The sequence below is a fragment of the Patella vulgata genome, chromosome 9, assembly GCF_932274485.2.
Source record: "Patella vulgata chromosome 9, xgPatVulg1.2, whole genome shotgun sequence".
Classification (NCBI taxonomy): domain Eukaryota; kingdom Metazoa; phylum Mollusca; class Gastropoda; family Patellidae; genus Patella; species Patella vulgata.
In genome coordinates, this window is record NC_065887.2 from 18,588,136 (window position 1) to 18,612,609 (window position 24,474).

Genomic DNA, 24,474 nt, shown 5'->3' on the forward strand with positions numbered 1-24,474 from the left:
GCCACCTAAATCTTACATAAGGCATCTTTAATATATTGTGTTCTGTATATGCTTAACCTACATTTACTGGTAGTTATCAACCCTTGTAAAATAAAGGTTTTCTTAAAGGGCATTCATTATTCTAGGAGTCCTTATAGCTTGATAGATTATCAGAGACAAAACTCTCGTTAATCCATTCATAACTGCTTACATGTATATTCTGACCGCATGTTTTACTGGATAAAATGATTAATCAATTTAATACCGTTAAATATATACATAAAACCACAATATCATTGAACAAGACTTTAAATATATAGATATAATTGAAAATTACATCTGATGTAATAATTTCTTTTTTTAATGTCATTCATAATTTAAGATGAGGTAAATGATGTATTGTACAGTTTGTACTATCAAGAGGACGTAACTTGGAAATTTATTTTTATCATTAGTTAAATCATTGTTGAACACACTGATTTACTTTTCTAGAAGTTTGAAAATAATTTTAAAGGTCTGTCACTAGTTCTCACACTGATATTCAAATAGCATTAAAATAATGATTCAGAATACTTGAACAGGTGAAACTTGACAGAGCAATCCAATAGATCTGAACAACATCTTTTTTATTTATCGCTACAGTTGATCAACCTGCCGACACCAGGCCAGACTTTTTATAGGTGACAAAACATGCAAATATCTAAACCAGTCAGTACAGCTGAAACATGTTCACGGGCATGATTCTGCTCACACAACATCTGTTACTGTAAGTGACAGAACTGGAACAGAACAGGATTCTGTGTCATCTGATTGCGATTCTGGCACTTTAGAATGTTCCTGACTGACACTTGGGCATTTCCAAGTTTATTATTAATTTTTGTCCATGCTTCTGCACAACCTCCTAAATCAAAAATGTAAGATTTATCATAAATTTCCTGTTTTCCTTTTCACATCTTTACATTGTATGTTTAAAAAAATAGGATTAAAAATAATAATTAAAACAGTTTTAACTATTTCCTGTCACGTGATCTACTTCTACGACTGTTCTTTCTATCATCTGACCTCCTTCGATCACGGGATCGACTTCTTGACCGACTTCTATTACGTTCTTGTCGCCTGTCCTTTCTATGATCACTTGTTCGATTGTCTCTATATTCTGATCTATGTTCCTCCCTATCATCAGATCGACGTTGGTCTCTTTGATCCGATCTACGATCTTCGCAATTGTCAGATCTATGTTCGACCCTATGATCAGATCTATGTTCGACCCTGTGATCCGATCGATAATCATCTCTATGATCTTTTCTGTTTGCTTTGCGTTCATCACTATAATTGTTCCTATGTATTGGTGTTTGTTCCTCCCGACGATAGGATCTAGGTTCATCCCTCCGTTCTATTCTTTCATCGGTTCTCGGTTCTTTCTTTATTTCGGTTTTAATATAATCAAGTCTTCTGTCATCCCTACCATCTGTTTTATGCCTCTGTCTTTCATCTGATCTGTGTTCCTCTGTACGAAAGGTTCTTCGTTCTTCTCTTTCATCTGATCTTGGTTCTTTTTTTATATGAGGTTTGTGATGTTTTTTACCCTTTGAAAGCTTTTTGTCATCATCTTCACTATCACTATCATCACTGGAGCTATCTGTAATATGTAAGTTTGCATCAAAATATTAAAAAATAATCTTAACTAGGCTTGATTTTGTTTCATCTTGCCTGCATTAAGACTTGATTGTTTGACAGAACTAGTTGAAACTTTTTTTTTTTTTATGTATCAACCGTATCTGTAATCGGATACAAACAAGCCAGTGGGCAAGATATTTTGATAGACCCTTTATTTAAGATGGTAGATTATCTATCAATGATAGCTTGGTTTTAGTTTACTTGACTAAATGTTAAATAATCAATTTGGGGCCATTTTAATATGAATTAAGTTGTGAAAAATTAGATATTTTCCCAAAAATGCATGATTGCAGACTTTAAACCAAATTTGAACTGTTATTAATCAGAACAAAAAACAAACGGTTGCCATGCAAGATACAACCACATTTTGCATGTGATGGACAGAGAACAAGCTAAAAACGTGATTTTTTCATACAATCCGGGGGCATAATCCAGGAAGTTAGGACTCGATATGCACCAATATCGAAAGGAACCAAGATCTTCTGAGATATAAACCAGATAAAAATTGTTACCTGTCGAGAGTCCACAAACAAAATATTAACAGATGGACGAACTGACAGGGGCGAAAACAATATACGTCCAATGAAAATGTGAGCTTAATAAAATCTGTCATTTTATCTAATTGCAAGTATCTTTACTTCTAAAAGGAAAATTTTAAACATCCATAATAAGCCAATTGTGATATGCTTTTAAATTTTGCATCAAATAATTTCCACTTGCACTTACATAATGGGAAAACGTTAAGAGGTTTTTCAGATCTATTGATGACTTAAATAGAAACTAGAATGCTTAAGGGCACAAAAATGTGACTTTAATACAAACTGAATAATTCAGACCTACTTTTCCCACTATGGCGTTTTTTCTTCTTGGATTTCTTCTTTTTCTTAATAGTAGCCAAACTATTGTTACTATCCTCACCATCTCCCTGTAACTTGTTCAACTTCCTGAAAAAAATACATCATATTATTGTATCCTTCATGATAGTACTCAAACAGTTCCTGTCTATTTGTAACTAGGTAATTGTTGCTACTATACTCAGCTAAATTAAAAACTTGACACTGATGAATTTCAACAAATTTTTTTTTCTGGTAAGTCAAATAAATTTTAAAGTGTTTCTAAAGATAGTAAGTAGTAAGAAGCCTTTAATTTCATAAAATTGTAAAGTCACGTGGATCACGTGACTTTTGAGCATATAAAGATGAAAAACCTGAAAAACACGTGCAAACACAAACTCGTGAGGTCAATCGATGCAAGTTTGCTTAAACTGAACAAGCACACGTAACTTGAACTGGAAAAACAAATTAAAATTGTTATTTTCATCTTTGTTAGAAAATGCCGCGCCTTTCGAATGTAGAACATCTACGTGCTATAGGTAGGCTCTATGCTGGTCAGTCTGTGGTCACTGTTGCAAGAGCCTTTAATTGTTCACTCCAGACAATAATTAATCTTAGAATGAGAGTGCTTCAAACTGGAACTATTGCCACGTTTGACGTCACTCCAGGAAGATCAAGCAAAACGATTACGTCAACTTAGAAACACTTTGAGATTTGCCGATGGCAGGGTCCGAGTGTACCGCAGACGAGGTGAACGTTACGCTCAAGTATGCGTCAGAGAAGTTGACCGATTTGGTGGCGGCAGAGTCATGGTTTGGGGTTCTTTCTGTGCACATGGACGTTCTCCTCTTGTTGTTGTCCAAGGGAACTTAAATGCTGTCCAGTACAGGGATCAGATTTTGCAACCTGTTCTTCTTCCGTTTATGCAGAGGCATGGGCCTGGACTAACGTTTCAACAAGACAATGCTCGACCCCATACAGCAATTGCTACCCAGAATTTTTTAAGAAATGCCGGTGTCCAAGTCCTGGATTGGCCGTCGCTTAGCCCCGACCTTAATCCTATTGAACACATCTGGGACGAACTGGGTCGACGTGTTCGTCAGCAAGTGAATCCACCACTGACGTTGCAGGACCTTCAACATGCTCTTGCTGAGCAGTGGCGACGTCTTCCTCGGGTAGTGTTTACTAATGTTCTGAGATCCATGAGAAGACTTTGTGTGGCGGTATGAGACACTAGAGGTGGCCACAACCATTACTAAACACTTTATTCCGATTGTTCTCCAAGTCTGTGAATTTCATTTTGGGGGACGTTATCAATGCCAAGGACTTTTGGCAAGACGTATTCTTGCTTTCTGTTTATGTCAGAGTCGTCTGTGCACAACATAACACTAAAATAGTTGCCTTGAACCAAATATTAAAAATCTAGTCCCAAAAATCCTGAGTGTCAAGTTTTTAATTTGGCTGAGTATATTTGTGGTCAAATGAGGATAAAGTATAAGAATAAATATGTCAATAATGAAGACAACAACACATCAAAATAACTTAAAATTCCAAAAATTCTCTGAGCGTGATTTAAGCAATACATGGATTCTCTTACAAACGACAATATTGTAAAATCTGAATAGGAATATCAGTCAAAAATGGTTAAATTCCATTTTTCTATTTTCTCACTTCTTTACTCAGAAGTTGTACTTTCTGCCATTTTGAAATCAACGGAAGGCTAATTCACAATTAAAAGTCTTAGAATTGATAGATGACATCATAATATTATAACACGACCACCACCATCTTTATGTTAAGCTGCATCCAATTGATGTGTCTATTCTTAATCTGATTGAATCCAAGCGGGTTGATTTTTTGTACTGAATTAACTATTAAATGATCAATAGAGTACATATTAGCATGAATTAAACCGTGAGAACTCAGAGGATGAAAAATTGAACATTCAATGTCTGTCTAATATTTTCTATCAGATCTCCTTTCATTGAAAACAAATCAACTAGTTCATTTTCATTAATGTCATTTCTGTGAAAACACCCTATATAGAAACACATGTTTGATAATTTGTCAAAATGAAATGAAATGGAGTTTAACGTCCTACTGTTCTGCTCCTAACCTGGGCTAATGAAGACGGGCATACGCCATACAGTGTGCAATGAGGGAAATTTTGCCCGGACAGCGGCACTACGGCCTACTCTTATATCGAATTCCAACTGCCAAGGGATCTTTTACGTGCACGCCAATGTGTACACGGGACCTCGGTTTTTCGTCCCATCCGAACGACTAGACAGCTTTCCTTGTCAGCCGCTCCGTCCTGCATCACTGACAAGGGAGAACCACGCCGGAAAATCTGGATGAACTTTCTCGGCCAATGCAAATTTGTCAAAAAGACACACCATACTTTGAAACAGTTTGGATTGTTTTAAAAAATGATGATTCTCTCACCAGTATCAGCTTAAATTTCTCTTAAAAACCATCCAAATAGGCTTAATAATGGATTACTTTTAAGAGAGAGAGAGAGCAATGGGGTTTAACATCCACTCGACACAAACTAGGTCATTTTGGGACTAACACATGGTTCAATTTTATTTCAATAATTCGCATGCATGTGGGGATCTTTAGCAGTGGGAGGAAACCGGAGAATCCAGAGAAAACCCACGAGGTTGCACAGGTGACCCTACTCCTTGTCATGTACAACCATATGATACAGCGCGCATGTGCTAACTATTCAGCCATCCGACCCCCCCGGATTACTTTTAATCTAGTATTTAGTATCAAAAAGATTTGCTAATTACTTGAGGAGTTTTTTCTTTTGCTTAGAACTCAGTGACTGTAAAAATTTGACTTCTGGATCATCATTGTCACCATTCTTTACAATCTGAAATTAAAACAAAAACAATTACTTACAAAATTGGAAAAGTTTTCAAAAAATATTGCCTTCCCATGTACAAACTGAGTGATTTGATGATATATTTGGACTAAAAAGATATTCAAACTAAAACACTGTATTCTCGAGGAAAAACCCCAAGCCATACAAAAATCTATTCAAAGAAGCCATGTTTGTGTCACTGTCAAGCCGAAGAAGAATTCACTGCATATAAAAGACGTTGTCTTTAATCGCTGTCCATTTACTATAAATATTGAAACCTAAGTAAAATCTAGGATTATCACCTGCCATCAGAATCTGTTGTACATTTAAGTCTCTCACTTTTTCAACGTCCACTCATAATCATGTTTATCAACATAAACATTAAGCGCTCCCTAATGAAAAGAGGTTAGACAATCTATGCATGCAACCTTTAACGTCACTCGAGCAGACAGCCCTAAATGTCATGCTGCCAATTAGCGACACCCTTACATTTTAGTCCTGTGTGCGCTCCATGGATGTTATTCAGGGAATCCAGTATTTTACTAGTGAGATTGGGTTTCTCTACTTTCCATATATACTTTTATTTGAAATAACCACTTGATAAGTACTTTTGTGGGAATGTATCTTTAACAGAAATAATCAGATTTTTCATTCTTTTCACACAGAAATGGGAGTCCGGAGATTGAAGGAGCAGCATTCACAAACGATAATTTGTTACTGCTTGTAAATAAACTTGTATTCATTCAACTTAGCTTAAAGTAACAGTAAAGTTTAGATTACAAGAATTAGTAATAATAGATTGTCTGAGAACCAAAATATCTTTTCTTGTATGGCCTAATGAACTTTAACATCAAATGTACATGTATTTATGTATACTGGTACTAAAAAACATAATTAACAAAAATTTCAACCGGACAAAAGATGAAAATCAGGAGTTTTTCTGCTGAAATTCGGAAAATTATATCATGAACTGCTCAAAATAACGACAAATTAGGACAATCAGATAAGAATTGCTTGAAAAAATGCATTCATGCAATCCTCAGCAGTCCTGTCAGGATAGCATGTGTGCAAAAAGGATCCCAGTATACTTTCAGGTCCAATTACTATCAACCCTTATATGGTTTCTTTTAAATAACTATAATGGCATGAGAAAACCATAATCTCTGTTCAGTATTTGGTTTTCCTTTAACTTTCATATTAAATTACTTTTCACAGAATGAATGAATTTGACAGTTCAAGGTGTCCTGGAGAATTCAGTGATACTTACTGGACCAGTTTCTTCAGCCATAAAACTACCTCTAATACTCTTCTTCATAGCAAAACCATCATCCTTTAGACTGTTGATTAGTGAGGATGTTGATGTTTCCGCTATAAAACAAGATAAAGGATTAACTCCAACTCATAAATATCACACATATACAAAAATATCAGGTTATGGACTTGGACTAGTAATTAATCTCCCACACATCTTTCCCCATATTGCATGGCATTTATTGTTGAAGTTTTGATTTAGAATTGCCAGGTATTGGTAAATGGTCATGATTTTTTAAAGCGGAAGGTTGAGGAAGTAAACAGACATGAATCAGGAAAATCATGCACAAAAATGACATAAGAGACTTGTGATTCCTATGGACCGGATGAAGGAAAAAATCTAACTGATTAACCCCATTCAATACTTTCATCAGATGATTGTGACAGGCTAGGCTCTTTGTGGTGATAAAGATTAAGATCATCCTAATGTTAAAGAAATATTACATGTAGAGGCTGAGGAATGACATGAACTTATCATTGAAGTCAATGATTACTAGTCTGATTCCTGTATTTGTTATCTCCCTTAGACAAAGGTTAATATCTGTACATTTTTTTCAGTTTACATGAATTCTATACAAAGTTTCAAACCCTACTTTACTTAGTTATCAGGTTTGAATAACCTCAGCTTTCAATACTTTGCAAATGAAATATGCGTATATTATCCTTATTTTTGTCAGATGTTTCATGTAACACTAACACAACTATAACATCCCTGCAAAATAAACAAAAATCTAGAGATATTCAAGTAGATAGTGTCGATAGCATAAATTATGTTTTCTTCTGTTTACAATTCCAGAAGCTGAATCATGTAGATATATTTATTACTTACGTTTAGGAGGCTCTGCTGTTAAATTCTGACCAAAAAAAGGACAGATTTTGTCTGTGTTTACGTGACCCCACTGTCGACATTTGATACAACGTACATTTCTCACTTCTATACCAAATGGCTGATCTCTAATATCCTCATCTCCTTTCGCATACCTGTTTAAAAAAATCAAACAGAAAATATTTATGTTTATTTTAAAGAAATATGCAGATCACCATATCTGGGGTCAAAAATAAAATTGTTAGTTTTACTCTATACAGTATTTTATATGTTGATGTTTTGTAGAATGTTGAAAATTTTAGTTAATGCCTGTTGATAAAGCCAAGGTTCAGATTACACTGTCAACACAGAAAGCCAACAATGAAACTAAAATTTGTCTCCTTTATAAAATATTTAATGATACTAATACTGAATAATTGAAATCAACTTATTATTTACAATAAATAAACAAATAAATAAAATATATTGATATGAAAGATTCACAACTTCTAGAAATCTAAAAAAATCCCCCAAAATTGATCAATTGATTTGAACAGAATATTCAGATAGCATTTGAATAATAACCTAGGGTGAGGGCTTGAGCACAAATATGTTGTTTTTCAGAAGATGTTTCTAAACTTCCATTGTTTCAACACTTCAAGATTGACATTTCAGTATATAACTGATCTTTTTTTGTAAATGATACTGGTACAGTCAAATAATACTTTTCAACTATCTATATTTATTCCTAAATTGTTAATTAAAAAAATAAAAGTTCAACTTCTAGCTATCTGTTTCTTTATGTTTGATGCACAGTTCTTCTGCACTTACAATTCTATTATGGGACAAGTAATATCAGTATTTTAATCTATTTACATTTCAATATTTTAATTAAACCAACATAAATAGAAAAGGTAGCCCTTTAACTTATTATACTTTTTTTTATCAGAAATACAAATTTTCAGTCCCCAAATCCCACGTGTCTGGATAACCATGTTTAAATAAATACATTAGCATCATGTGCATTAACTATGGTGATATGTGATCACCAATTCAACCATATAATTGAACAGTGAAAATCTTTAAATGAGTTACTTCCCTTTATCAAGCAAATCTAGCGATAACAACTGAATAACCATTTCTTCATAATTTACCCTTTAATTTATATACTTAAGCCCAATTTTATCAATGGGCACCCATCTGAAATCTCGGACTGCCCCTTAAATATGTTCAACTTAACATACATGCTTTGCAGTCCGTAAATAAATAAATCTAATGATCATGTACATACGATTCTCTGGGTGCATTAAATTTTCTCTGCCATTCAAACTTCACTTCTTCCTCTTCTTCTTTCTGTAACAAAAATTTTTAAAATAAATTTATCATAAAGTCACAGATTGTCATTCGAGGGACTTTAAATATATTGTGAAAGTTGAATCTCTAAAAAGAATGTCAGTTCAAATATAACCTGAGGAATTGAAAATTTGTCAACATTTGGGCATTGGCTTTCACAGGATATGGTCAAGACAATTCAGCACAACATATAATTTTCAGCGCAAATCTATTGATGGACCTCTTTTTAACCCATGCTGGGAGATTATCTACCTTTGATATTGGAATAATTCGTTAAAATTAGATATTATCCGACAAATACGCAAATGACGACCAGCGACATATGAACCCAGACTGGAATGTTGCTAAATATTTGGCTGTCAACCAATTAAATGACTCGACTTATAGAAAGGCAATGCAGGTCTAAATCAAGCCTTTCTAATATGATGATTTAAAATAAACAAATGAACTGAGAAACAGAATCCCAGACAGTAAAATGACCCTCAAAATACCATAATTGTAAACATCAGCTGTTTTTGCCTCTGAGCATTACAGATTAAAACTAACAATTCTTGAATAATATAAACATGTCTCTAACCAATGGCAGCTACAATATGTTGTTTGGGATGAAGATCTGTATTCCTAAGAATACTCAAGAAATCTTTACAAGTATTTACCTCTTTTCTCTTCATACCAGGTGGTGCATCATACAAAAAACTTAGACCCATTTTAGCTTTCTCATCTCCCAGCAATGCTCTGAAAAAATAACAACAACTTGATTGTAGATTTAACCATATGACTGATCACAGACTTCATTTAATTTGTAGTATTTTCATGGCTTCAATTTGCTATCATGAAATCCAGTAATTTTGAAGTGTTTGTAACAAACAAAAGGTCAAATGGACTTAGAATAAAAGAGGGTTCCCTATATAAAAAGTACAAAGCATTATTTTGCCGCTTTTCATTTTTATACAGAAACAGTGAAATTAGCATATGAAAGTGTTGTAAGGGAGGAGAGTGCCTCCCCCCGGACAAAATTGTAATTCTCTTTAAAATTAAAACAAAAAGACAATTCACACAAATGTATTTCAAGGAACAGTATTGTTGTACAAATGTAATCTAATAATATCTGACTATGAAAACAGTGTTAGTGTATCTTTTGTTTATCTACTTTAATATTAATCTAGTGAAGAACACTTCCGTATCGGATTCCTCGATCCATTGTTTTCATATTCCTGTTGGACGCGGATTCTACACAAGTTTTATATTTTAAAGCTTACCTGTTACTGAGCTGATCTTGTTCTTTCTGATATTGTGCCAACATATCATCCTGTTTCTTTTTCTCAAATATTGACTTTTGTTCTGCCATCCATACCTGATAAATAAATTACATGACATAAAAATTAGCATTTCAATAATAAAAAAAGCTTTGCTTAAATCAAGGTCAATATATCATATATTCTAATTTTACAAATGGTCAGAACAGTAAGGAACACTATTTTATTTGATAATTTTCACAATGAAATTTACTTTACAATACCTACAATTATGCATCAATTGGAAATGAAATGGGGTTTAACGTCCTACTCTTCTGCACCTAACCTGGGCTAATTGAAGACGGTGCATCAATTGGCACATCAACAAAAAACAGAGGATCAGATTCTCAACTTAGTCCCCTTTTGGAACGTTCAATGGATGGATGAAGTCCTCGGATTGTTGCTGTCCAGCCTTATTAAACCGCGATTGAATACACGCCTAATATTACCGGTAATAGTACTCTTATCCCCCACCCCTCACACCTCTTTTTACGGTTATTATATTGGAGTCTTTTACCTTCTATTTTTTCCCTGTAACTAATTCTTCATTTTTCATTAAAAAGGAATCATTTCTCACCACAGCTGACACAAATTTATAATAACACTATTTTCAAGTAGAATTTTTCGAATCAAAACCATTAACAAAACATGTTTCTTTGCCTGACATTAGGCTACAAGCGCATTATGTTTATGATTTTAAAAGGCAAAATGCTTCTTGGAAATAGTGTTATTATAAATTTGAGCAGTACATTTATATTGTAACTTAATAAGGACAGACAGGAACAGTCTGATGTATTCGTCCATCCAGAGACGTTCCAAAAGGAACTTCTCTGAACCCCCAGTCTCGAGATTACTAATTAGACCAATTAGGGATGAAACTATAATGAGTCCTATCTTGCAGAGACTTTGTGAATCACAAATAACAACGGAAATGGCTGAGCAAAAACTATCATATTTTTCATCAAAAGTAATTAAGACACTACAAATATAAAGTAAAGGTCCTGGGCCTGAATTTGTTATAGGTTTTTATGGCTGTGTAGAGAAGAGAAGACAGTTCTGAATTCTGAATCAAATTCTAATCACACAATACTCACTCTTTTCAAATTATCTTTACTTGAAGGATGAAAGAACTTCTTTGTCATGTAATTATTAAAACCCTTCCCCATTTTGTTGCCTTATAAAGCTGTAAAAGCTTGAGAAAGTGGAAAAAAACAAACAATATACTTCGACTACGACTCTGTGTTTTGGAAATAAGCGTTCACTTCCGGTTGCTGTAGTCTCGCTCAAGAAGACGCTTTTCATACCACAAACATTTTCATGATTTTGCGTTAGTCAAATTGTCATAAAACGTTGTTTGTCAGTACTGATCTAATTGGAATGCACCTGTGGAGACATTTAAATAGAATTAGGTAAACAGCCAGTGTTTAAAATTAACAACAATGTTTTAAATTGAAGATCTGTGTCCATCCTCCCAGTCCGTCTGTTGCCAAAGCCTTGGCAAAGGGCAAAATTTGTCCTTTTTTTAATTTTATATTTATGGAGATTGCAGACACTCCATGCAATCCAGTTTAAACCATACGATTTAAAGTCAATTCGTTAATGCACAGTTCATAGTCCAGAAAACATAATCAGTGTGCTTTGTTTCACTCAGTCATAAATTTCTGAAGAAAGTGTTGCATAAGTGTGACCATAGATGGTATTATCTATGGTGTGACTTTGTCGTGTGTTCTGAAGGTAACAATAATTTTTCTTTCGAAAAATGGAGTTATCCCCCTTTAGTCATTCACAGAGTCAGATATTTAAAAAAAACAAAAAAAACAGGGGCAGTCAATCAATGTTTTTTGTTTTTTTTAAATGAATAGGCCTACTTAGATATAGCTATCTACCCACATGCAGGCCAAAGTCTAGTAGGACTTCTTTATTTTATCACGGAAACGTAGCAGGTACGTACGAAACGATATAGCCTGCGTATTTTCATTTTGTATTTTAAGGCTTTGAAACCTTGTGTTTCGGGTCGATCACATGCTCTAGAGCTTTTTAGGGTTAGCAAATAACGAACACTGGTGTCGAATTACTACTTGCCACCACCCGGTTAGGGAATGTCGCCGTTTTTTTGCAAACCTCGTCCGTCGTCGTGGAACTCCCTAAGCAAGGCTGAAGGTGTAGGACTACAACCTCTTTTGCTTTTGAATAACCCAATGTACTATGTAGCCTATATAAAAATTGACACGATCGATAATGATTTACTATAAATCTGTAGGTCGGACACGAAAATAACACAAATACTGGGTGTGGGGGTGGGGAAAATAAAACTTTGACTTGGATTTAAGATCTATTCAAAGATAGGCCTACATTAGTTAAGATAAAAAAAATAAAATATTGAAAATTTCAGTCAAATTACTTTATTTTGAACGAAATTATCACTGTTGGAAGTTTGAACTAGAAATAGGCATCAACGGTCTCCGCACCGTATCCGAGAATTGGCTATCGTTTGATTGACAGACGATAACTCCGCCCAGATATTCTCGATTATCAAGTAACATTATTAATACCTACGGTACCCTCGATTGTCAGTCCTTTCATCGGCAGTCTCCGGTTGTGACGTCACTGATTAACGGTAAATGTTAGCTTGGTCAGCCATTTAATGATTTAATTATTAGATGACGACTATTTAAATCCAAGCTGTGTCCAAGCCATCCGCGTGTCTACAGAATTGATTTTGGGCTTGTTATGTAAATAAAGGTCTAATTAATAATTTCTATAACATTTGAAAGACTTGCAATAGGCTAGCTCTTATTAACTAATGTATCTTTAATTTCTCTATTTTAAACTAAAATGTTCTAGGGTCCGACAGAATCAACCCAACTCCTACTCCCTAGACCTACTTATTTATTTAACTTCGATCTAGAATCGTAGGATTTCTGGAAAGATTCTGGTAGTTGCGAGTCATATGTGAATTTTAAGGACTCTTTGTATCATTATTTCATACAGTGATGAATTATGAAAGATTTCGATAAAGAGCTGATCGTTCTTGCTATTAACAGTTCAAAAATAGATACCATAGTGCAAAATGAATATATTGAAAATTTCATTCAAATTACTATATTCTGAGCGGATGTGACATATATCCCCAAATGTAACATTCGTAGGTTCACCTCTCCCCATGATCGATCCCACGCCAGTATAGTCATAATAATGATCCATTATTACGGAACCCCAGCTTTAATATATGTAGAGGGGGGTCGGGGGTTGGGTTGTCATCGGTTCAAAAGGCGTGATTTCGATTCCCCGGTTGTACGTGACAAGGAGTAGGGTCGCCTGTCCAATAAGCGAAATAATGAAATAAAACTGAACCGTATGTTAGTCCCGAAATGACCTAGTTTGTGTAGAGTGGAGTACCCCCCCCCCCCCCCCTCTTTAAAATATATAGATTTATTTTCAGGATTGGTTGTAACAAATCACCATTTAGAAAGCTTTGGACATGTTCAGTGAAAATGAGTGAAAATAACAAAGTAGGAACCACACATTTAGAACGGACAGCACACAATAGTAGAAATGAGGTATGTTATGAAGCATTAAATATATATATTTGCGACTTACATAGGTTGGGTTCATAAAGTCCTGGGCCCTGTTTCTCGAAATTTTAACTAAAGATAAAATCCAAATTTTAGTAGATACTAATATTATCCAATCAAATTACTAAAATTTGGATTTTTATCTTAGTTAAGATTTCATGAAACAGGCCCCAGGCCCACAGAACAGTCAGATCTTCAAAAAGTAATGTTTTTACGATAGATACCTGCAGGGCTACATGACAGAAAGTGGTGGGGGACTTTGAATCATGCCAATGAAATTCGTTTGATCACCCCACGCCCTGCCTTTGATATCCCAGTTGGATCTTACAATTTGAAAGTCGTTCCCGTAAACGAGGTCAAAAACATCTGCCACGCGTCATAATTTGTGTTTATGCAATTATTTATTTTACATAGTGCTATAATCTCGAGTAGTCTATCCCAGATTCGAATCTCAGCTTGAATTATTCAGTTCAAGTCTTTACTTATAAGGTGGGAGCGCCGATGGGGGGCGCCTGCGAGGCCGATTATCAAAGTGTGCGAGACGAAAGACCGTGGCATGCACGTACTTGCAGTTAAAGAAACCATTTAAAGAGTAAGTGGAAATGGAGCTTTCATGGAAAAAATCCCCCACCTCGCATAGAAATGAATAAATTACCATTAGTTTGTCTCAAGCTGACCGATTTATTGTGTTAACGAGGGATTAAACCATATTCTATTCGACAAACCACATTTTATTACCTTTACAGGAATTATCAACAGCAACTGTTACAAGTGTCAGAAATGAATCACCAACTGTGAAGGGATTGACTTTAACCATACATAATAAATCATTTAAACATAAAGCTGGTCAGTGGTAAGTTATTGAACAATAATATGCTTGAAGCAATGGTAACGAGCTCAGTAACCGTCACCTTTCTTATTCGCCTTCTTTTTCCTTGAGGTTTAACGTCCACTCCAACCTATATCGACGAGGTTAACCGTGGCCACACTATGACGACATTTATATGGGCGAGGTTTTCGTTCGTGTATTGTAGTTCGGTTATAAAATCAAAATAGTAGATGTATGCTCTAGTATCTGGTGTTCGTTCTTTGTACGTCGACTGAGTCTGTGAATAAGTGCATCATCCAAACGAGCGAGGATTAAGCCTGGTTAAATATATAGTTTAGCATACGAAACTCACGCTGTCTGCCAAAATAAGCTCTGCTTGGGAACAGTCACGAAGCTAGTTGAACTACATTTTAATTCTCATTTCTCCGATTTTTGTTTAAATAACTAAGTGCACTTCGAGATTTCTGAGAAGTATTTATTCCGCTTATATTTTCATGTGTAATAAGTTTGAAACTATATATTTAGCATTTGAATGAAACGGATTAGAACCGCATGATTTACCAGTACACTATGTGTTTAATATAGCGGCCATTCGATACAGGGATTTCTTTTCAAAGTACATAGTTTCCCGTGTGCAGAATGATGTCGAGGCAGGGAAATAGTGAGTTGAAATCCCGGGTCGACTTTTCGAAGTCGTTGTAACCCGGGGGAACAACCAAGTTCCTGACGAAAGTCTGTTTTGGTGTTTAGTTTGCCCGTAGGTCTATATATTCTTCTTTGAATTAATTTTATGTACACATTCGTTTGTTTGTTACATGATGTTGTATTGTATTTATGTAATTGTATGCTGCTCCCCGTGGGTGTTTTTATGCAATAAAATTTACTTACTTACATAAAAAACCGGAAACAGTAAAATGTAACTAATCAAAACTAAAGTAAAGGCAGCAATGGTTTGTAAAGCGATATGCCTGAACTAATCAATGCTGTAGCAATATTTTGAACATTGTGTGGTTTTTAAATGAATTGTAGTAGTGAATTCAAAGGGCCACCGTTATCTATAACAATCACCGTCAATCAATTCCGGAAATCGTTGCTTTTCCTTTCAAACAAGAAGACACCGTACAGAATATTTTGTTTTTGACAATTCATTCTCATTACGACGTGATCTTAATGTAAAGATATTTAATTTATTGGGAAAATACTACGTGTAATAACAGTACTTTCCATTACAGGGTAGACACCATCATACCGGGTATAGAAAGAGTTGGTGGGTATTCAATCTGTTCTCCACCATGCAAATTAGTACAAGAAGGAAAACTAGATTTAGCTGTTAAATGTAGTGATCATCCTCCCAGTGCCTGGGTATACCACAAGGTCAGTCTGTATAATGGTACTATCTGTGATAACTCAATTCATTGTTTATTTTATTTTCATTCATCAATTTAGTTTTGTATTGAATAGCCCGGAAGGCACAACTTAGTCCTAATACAAATTCTGAACATCCATTTTAGTAGACATGCAAATAACCGATCCCAGTTTGACAAGGCTTTCGATTTGGCTCAGTTCTTAGTATCATAAGGGGCTAGGGCTGTTACATATCTGTCTGGATCCTGGTTTTGATACCTAATTTGTCACTTGTAATCGTCTTCTTGTAATTCCCTGTTGAAATGTTTTTCAACAATTCAACCTGTTTATTCTATAGATCTTTGTTTGGTGTTGGTATTTATTTATACGCTTATTAGACCTACTGTGTTCTGCGTACTGTATTGTGTTTTGATTGTAAGCTTGTGCACAATAAAGTGATAGGGTCATTTTTGTAAATTAAAAAGTATACATAACAAAAACGGACACCAAACCGTAACACCAGATTCATTCGAATATAGCACTATGCGATGCGGCCACTCATAGAAATTAGTTCGCGTATTGTTTGTGTGTTATAGTTCCTGGTATGGTTAAACTAGAAATAAACAGGCCATGATTCTTATTACCGATCCAGGTTTAGTATCAAGTCTGACCGAACCGTCGCTAAACAGTAATTGTATGAGACAGATCGCTTTTCTGCACTTAGTTTCTAAGTGAAGTCCTTTATATATGTAGTTTATTTTCAGTGTAAAGTTGGTGATGAAGTGTCTGTACGTGTAGGAGGTGATTTTTACTATGATCCTATAGATGATATATTATTAGATGATATTATATTAATAGCCGGTGGGGTGGGTATTAATCCACTCTATAGTATCATACAACATATTAAACATATAAGACGAACATCTACCGTATTAACTACATTATTATACAGCGCTAAAACAGAATCAGAACTTATCTTCAAGGTAAAGTATTTTTTAAATTACGATGCAACATTTACATTTTCGCTGAAATATCAAATTCCCCACTCCTTAATCCACGCCAATATGTACTCATATGGATTATTTAACATTTAATTAAGAAAATAAAATCAGAATAACCACCCGGCTTGAATTCAACCGGATTTAAAACAGGCCTATCAATTCTGTACGCCCACAACAAAATGGCGGCGGGCTTATTGCATAGCGAGCAGCATAGATGAAATTTCAATTCAACATATCTTTCTTTCAAAATACTGGACTGATATTGCTATTAGACTTGTAGATTCGCCTGTCTCAATATTGTACTAAAATGACGGAACGTGGCTTACAGACAAGGATCAACTTCAAGGCAACCACCGAATCTCATAAATGAGTATTAGAACGTGCGTGAAACATCAAATCAATCAGAAACTCACACGAATAGTATAGACCGGGAGCCCAGGGGGTCAACCTAGCTGAAAAGTGTACCAATTTTCTCCTATATGGTATCAATGTATGTATATCTGGTATCATCAGAATGTAAGTCTGCCGGGTTTCTGGTGGTGGGTGTGGTATTCCACGCCCTAAATGCCATGATCCCCAACTAGGCTAGATTAGCTCAAAAGTGTACCACACGAAAATCTTACTGCAGTGTACCGTACATCTTCAGGTATTACAAAAACACTCTGACAGACATTTCTAGTGGTGGGGTACCCCTGACAGAGCTATGTAATTGTCAGACATTTGTAGTGGTGGAGTATCCCTGACGAGAGTTATGTAATATTTAGACCAAAGCTAGGCTAGATTAGCCGAAATCTGTACCACCTAAAACAGCTGTGGAGTTGTTCAGTACCACCACAGGAGTCATGAATGACCACTGCCAGACAGTTTGTGCGGTGGGTTACCCCTAACAGACACGCCCCAAAATGCCACGCCCCCAACTAGGATAGATTAGTCGGCACTGTTCCTGTGGTCCGTCACATGAGGCCCACTCATTGAGAAAATTTCGCTTCCCTGTCGAATTAGAAGGAGAGTTGTAAATTATGACATTAATTATTTTACATCCAGTTTCATCGTTCCCTTACGTATTCAAAATAACTATCTTTTCGTTTTTAGAATATTTGATATCAACCTAAAATTTGACATCCAAAGTCTTCTGTAGGTGCAGGGTGTATGGGGTTCCTGTCTTTCTGGCGTCCGCATTATTCTGCCTTATCATTTTAGGCCAGGATTTATTCCGAGTCCTAACATTTGTGATCGGCATTACTGAACTATATCAAATCATTCTGTTATTCCCTGGTTAGTATCGAGTAGGATATTTCGATTAATGACTTTTGATTTAATTAAATGATATTAATTTGTGTTTGTAGAAAGAATTAGAAGATATATGTAGTTCATGTCAATATACAGATGTTTTATTAAATACAACGCAGACTCAATCAGATAAACAATCAGTTAAATGTAAGTATATTGTCTTTATTATTCCAACGTGTACCGATGTATAAGGCCCGCCTTTCTTGTACATGTACGTGGTTACGCCGACGTTTACGACTGCGATCTTTTGTATTCTCACGTATACTGAAACGATCGCCGAAAAGTTTGTGAAATTCCGCGTCCAACGATCTGCCATTTTCACACTGAACAAGCGTTTTCTCGCTTGGATGAAAACTGACCCATGAATATTAGATAGAGCTGTTGATTGAGCGTGTCACCTGTGCTTCAGACGGTGACAATCGAGGAATTAATCTGCCTAGATGTAGCCATGTTGATAGTTTGTATGGAATAGGTATTATGTAATTATATATGAGGTATTTCTGTTTAAAATATTAATGTATTCTTTAGATAGTAATCTAAACGATTAAAAAACGAAGGGTATATTCCATTTTGAACTCAATGTTCGTGGACAGAAATGAAATAGCATTCATTCGTCGGCTAATTATTAGAGAAAGATAAGATGGCGGCATGAAATTAATAGAAAATAGAAGGTAATAAGATGGCCTTAACTTTCGTTAGTATAGATCACCGTAAATGATATTATTATTGACTAATATGCGTTTTAATAAGTATGGTTTTAAAGTCTAAATTTGCCTTGTAGACTGAAATATTACGGCTTTAACAAGCTTATGAATTTGACTATGATTACGTACAACTGTAGGTAGGTACAGCAAGGGGGTGTATGTGGGATTAACTACTGTAACTAATGATGTTTATTTGTAATTGTAGTTGGGAGAATAAGTGAAGACACTATCCATAGAGTTGTAGGTAAAAGTAAACCTGATAAAATAACAGCTTTTATTTGTGGACCTTTATCTATGATAGAAGATGTAACATGTATACTACAAAACTGTGGCCTAGACTCTTCCAAAATACGATTTGAAAAATGGTGGTGAGATTTTAGGCTAACTAATTTACTTTTTTGAGAGGAATTGCCCGTACTTGTTACAATAAAAAAATATTTTATGAAAAATAAAACTAAACAACGTTTGTTAGTTATTGTCCCTCACCTTTCAAGAAAGCAGGGGACTATTAAAATGGGTCTGTCTGTCAAACTTTTTGGGACACAATAACTTTCCTTCTAATTGAGCTAGAATGTTCAAACTTGGTGAATGCCATGATGGAGTTCGAAGATGAGCATTTTGATTGGTTGATGCTTTGGCACACGACAACTTTGGTTCTTATTAAGTGAGAGTGTTGGAACTTGGTGTATATCTCATTAATACCTTGACTAAGTTCGATAATGAGAATTTTCTGCTTATCTAAGTAGCGATAAACAATTTGATTGGTCAAGAGTTTGGAATACAACGACTCTGCCTAATATTTCCTGCTAAAGCTAAGCAGAGTTAAGCAATTTCATTGGTCGATGCTTTTGGAGATTGACGAAACTTAGTGTATAGTTTCACCACCGGGTACTTCAAAACCTGACTGAGTTTGTTCATGAACATTTTATGCTTAGACTAAGCATAGATAATCAGTTTGATTGCTCGATACTTTTGAAAAAAATAAATGTGCAATAAATTAATATGTGTCATCTGTTTATTTTGGGATTTCGGCGGGGGACATCAGCCTCACCTTTGTTTTGTTTTATTATACATTCCAAAATGAAAACAAGTAGAAAATATAAACGAGACACTTTGTTATATACAACCTGAAGCTGAGACAGCGTCGAACCTTAGAGCGCACCCCTTTCCCCCAGTGAGAGCCACGGTGGCCCAGGGAATAAGGCGCTGCTCACTATCGTTCCAAACATTTCTGAACTGATGATGCGACCGCCCTCTTTCAATACAGTGAAGCCATGTCTGGTTTCTTTTTATTGATAATGTTATGATTACTCTACTCTCCTATGCGGGACCAGCTTAAGCTAGTGTGGGGCTGTAGCATAGGGTAGAGTCCCAAATTAACAAAAATATAATATGAACGAGGGTCTGATTATGTTCATGTCTTTATACAACGGCTATGACAGTTAATGGATGTACCTATAGTAATACTAGTACATAATCACTGAATCGGAATTAATAGCTAGCTAGCAATTAGCGCGGCGCCGTAGAATAAGCTACTTTTGCCGATAAGTTAATCGGACACTGCCCAAATACCCATCGGTTAGTAAAACGCAACCATAGAAATATCTAATCTCTCTGTGTCGATGTTACAACAGCTAACCATGCAATTCCAGTTTATATATGCGTATTAATACTACCAATCGCAGGGCTCATTTATCGTTTTTTACTCATCATGTGCCTATATGTAGTAATTTGTTAGACCATTTACATTGCGATAAGTATATCTTTTCTCCGAATCTACTTCAACTTGTTTCAAACACTAATCTGCAGTGCACTTTTTAAGTGGCGACCCCAAGCTTGTGTCCAGTTGACCAATCATCATTATGAATGAACACTCATTTTGCTTGCGATTATCATCGAACGTTGTGGTTGGATTAAACCATAAATTAAAAAGAAAATGAAATGAAATGGGGTTTAACGTCCTACTGTTCTGCTCCGAACTGGGCTATTGAAAACGGGCAAACGGGAATATTGCCCGGGCAGCGGCGCTACGGCCTACTCTTATACCGAATTCCAACTGTCAAGGGATCTTTTACGTGCACAATGTGTACACGGAACCTCGGTTTTTCGTCCCATCCGAACAACTAGACAGCTGTCCTTGTCAGGTCCTCCGTCCTGCATCACTGACAAGGGGGAACCACGCCTGAAAATCTGGATGAACTTTCTCGGCCAATGCAGGGATCGAACACCCGACCTCCAGGCTAGCGAGCCAGCGTCTTACCCACCGTGATCCACATAAATTAAGGATAAAGCAGTTGGTAGAAATAAAATAGAACCAAGTACGAACAATCCAAACCATAAGACAGAATTCGAAGTCCTAAAAACGTTATAGGCAAAATAGTGTATAACAACCAGCCATGGCCAAGTTGAATAAGATTTAAGAAAATTTATTTTGTTTAAGCATGTTTCAAGCATGTATAAAGTATATCCGTGCTAGGACCCCGCCTGTCTCTATGAGGACAACAGAAGAGCAACATTTGACAGATCTGTTAAAGGACCTAAACCTCAAACTCAATATTTTTCATAATAGTGTAAATTAAATACACGAATTAGAATTCAATGTTGGCCCATTTCACTCAATATTGATGGGGTCCCCATGCAATATTTAAGGCGAAATGAACATCTTATAATCAGTACACGATTCGTGTATTCCACTGTGGTTTCGGGCACCATTTGTAATGAACAAAGAAAACATACCCTGCAAGACAGTGCGGAAGTGATTAGTAATGGCTTTGTGGGGGGGGGGGGGAGTTAGCGCGTGGTATCGGAATTTACCTAGGAAGTTTATAAAATCAGAATGTTAGTTTGAAATTGAAGTTTAATACAAGTACAGCTATATAACACATTGATGTAAAAGTTTCTACCAAAAAACACGAAGAGGTTTATAAATATGATTAATATATATATACAACTCACCGATATACACATTAAAACGGTCAATAAATTTAGATCACAGCACCGTATTGTTTCAACACACATATAAAATGTAAGCGCACTATAGGTCTATTACACAATTATAATAATGTCGTCAAAATGAAATAATGTTAATTGAGAGAATCAGTAACAACAACATCAATAACACAACAACTATGTTTGTTTTGGGGTCAATGATCTGGATTGCGATCCGAGACTATGGAACACCAGTCCAGATATCTAAACCTTAATTTGGTTCTTTTAAGTTGTGATTTAACGCGATTTCAGCAGGCGATCTCATAACAAGGTACCCTGTATCTACGGAAGGTGCATTTAAAAAGTTTCTAAAAAGTTGGGACAATAAAATCCTGAATACGTTAAAATATTTTTGAATGGCACTGGTCGATTCTGCGACATTTTAGGTCCAAATTTTAATTATTCACAATTCTGTCATTGTTTTATAAAATCATTACGTGTAGAATATAAATATCTATAACATAATATATTTTTTTATCGGTCACGACATTGACAAAAAAAAAAAATGAAATCAAATGGGGTTTAACGCCCTACTGTTTTGCTCCGTCTGGGCTAGTGAAGACGGGCATACGCCATACAGTGTGCTATAAGGGATATTTGGACCGGACAGCGGCGCTACGGCCTATTCTTATACCGAATTCCAACTGCCAAGGGATCTATTACGTGCACGCCAATGTGTACGCGGGACCTCGGGTTTTCGTACCATCCGAACGACTAGATAGCTGTCCTTGTCAGGTCCTCCATCCATTCACCACTGACAGGGGGAACCACGCTGGAAAATCCCGATGAACTTTCTCGGCCAACAGCGGGAGCGAATCCGAGACCAGCGTCTTACTCACTTAGCAACCGTGGCTCTCTATTGACAAAATAACGCTTTATCAGTATTGCAGTGTGCATCGTACAAGTTGTTACTGAAAATCCGAGAGATTTGAGTGATACTATTCACCCCGTTAGATTAGCTGTATTCTGGCAATATTCCATAGTCCCTTGTTCAATTAACTGAAAACCCCAAACCAGACCACTCCCAAACAGCCACGAAATCATCATTAAATAATATTTACACCTGTCTTTGGTTGTCTTTAAATCATATTACAATTGAGCTGTGGTAATTCAGTCGAACACAATATATCCAGGGTTTCATTTCATCCGCTTCCACCGAGGGTGATATCGCAGACAAGTTGTCTTATTTTATTAAGCTTATAACATGCGCAGGGGCCTTCCCTGTGGGAGGAATCCGGAGAAAACCTTTAAGATCTAAACCACGACCGCATGCTAGAGGTGACCAGACAGCAAGAGCTCAAGACGCGACACTCTTGACCACCCCATCCCTTCCAACCAGCAGTTTGTATGGTGGACAAGGCAACATTATTTATATATCACTTCCCTTCCACTTCCAGGTCTTATTTTTTTATCGTAAAGTTGTAAAATTTGCACTCGAACAATGGTTTACACCACGGAACTTTATTACACCAGGGATTGCAATATAGTTTGATTTTAAAATCTTTACGATATTCAATTACCGTACATTTTATCGTATATTCATGTACTTCGTATGAAACAATGACGTTTTTAGCGAATTGATTTAGCGCTAAAATAAAATGTCACAAAACACAATCCAATAGTTAGATTTGACTGAGCAGCGATTTCGTTTTAATCCGGTATCCAGTTCTGATTCAGAATCCGCTTCTTCATTACACATTATTGTCAGATTATCCAGTTTTACAGTCGAGATCAGTAAGACGGGATATTTGAAAGGTAGTCTGCCAAATCACTGCGTCTCAACTTGGTTCACAGTAAAACGTTCACACATACTAAATTAACTGTTATAAATGACCACTGTGAACCGAATTTACATAACCAGAATCGGTATCCCCTTCTTTCACAGGAAGTGCCATCATTGGTAAGGCTTCATCAATATTTGCTGTTGTAACACCTCCGTTAGAGATATACTTATTGTTAATATCGACAATTTCCGAATTCAAGGCCGTGCCTTCGTTTAACGTATGTCCCTTTCCATTAGTTGGTTGACCATCATGTGGCTGGTCGTCATGGTTTGAAAAAGATGACACAGAACCGCGCACTTTTGAGACATACGTCGCGAAAGTACTTAAGTGAGATCGACCACGCTGAAACGTATGAAATCGGTTTAATTTGAAACGGCGCCAGGTTTTCTTTATTTCTGTTCGTACCTTAAATAAACAAAAAATAATTCATATTTAAATCAGTGGCAATCGTCAGGCAAAACACTGGATGCTTAGACCATATACCGATTTACAGTCATCGATTTCTTGCCTTTTACGTACCGTCCGCGACCGCGAGGGTTACATGGCGATGTAAATTTAAGCATTTGCCTATAACTTGATTGCTTTACACAAAACATGTGAGCACCATTAGACAAGCTCCGTTATAAAAGGATGCATTTGAAAATAGATTTATAAATCCCGATGGCTTGTCGGTTATGAATGTCCTGGCAGTAGCGAAAATATAACCGACAATCTGTCGTGTTGAAGAATTTTACAGCAGTCCAATGTTTATTGGTCGGTGATGGAAATCACAGAAAAATAACCCCTTATGTTCGAAGGCCTTAGCACATCAGCATGTCACCGTTTTTTGAGAGCAAG

General features: G+C 35.9%; 3 protein-coding genes across 3 annotated transcripts in view; 1 reads left to right on the forward strand and 2 right to left on the reverse strand.

Moving 5' to 3' along the window:
- Nucleotides 1-220: 220 nt before the first annotated feature.
- LOC126831983 (corepressor interacting with RBPJ 1) lies at nucleotides 221-11,456 on the reverse strand. The gene is made up of 9 exons (XM_050562667.2): nucleotides 11,217-11,456; nucleotides 10,087-10,181; nucleotides 9,484-9,562; nucleotides 8,766-8,827; nucleotides 7,499-7,650; nucleotides 6,626-6,726; nucleotides 5,285-5,367; nucleotides 2,497-2,600; nucleotides 221-1,618 (listed from the first exon to the last, which is right to left on the reverse strand). The coding sequence occupies exons 1-9, from the start codon at nucleotides 11,286-11,288 to the stop codon at nucleotides 990-992; spliced, it is 1,377 nt and encodes a 458-aa protein (XP_050418624.2). The 5' UTR covers nucleotides 11,289-11,456; the 3' UTR covers nucleotides 221-989.
- On the forward strand, nucleotides 11,401-19,303 carry LOC126831987 (oxidoreductase NAD-binding domain-containing protein 1). The gene is made up of 7 exons (XM_050562671.2): nucleotides 11,401-11,531; nucleotides 13,565-13,682; nucleotides 14,444-14,550; nucleotides 15,759-15,900; nucleotides 16,635-16,853; nucleotides 18,218-18,308; nucleotides 19,071-19,303. Exons 1-7 carry the CDS (start codon nucleotides 11,500-11,502, stop codon nucleotides 19,235-19,237), a joined length of 876 nt encoding a protein of 291 aa, XP_050418628.2. The 5' UTR covers nucleotides 11,401-11,499; the 3' UTR covers nucleotides 19,238-19,303.
- Nucleotides 19,304-21,548: 2,245 nt separating this feature from the next.
- The window catches only part of LOC126831980 (parathyroid hormone/parathyroid hormone-related peptide receptor), a 112,167-nt gene continuing 109,241 nt past the window's right edge, over nucleotides 21,549-24,474 (reverse strand). The window contains exon 14 of the mRNA XM_056103478.1: nucleotides 21,549-24,042. Within this exon, the coding sequence (XP_055959453.1) occupies nucleotides 23,677-24,042 (366 nt within the window). The 3' untranslated portion in view covers nucleotides 21,549-23,676. The remainder of the gene's footprint in view (nucleotides 24,043-24,474) is intronic.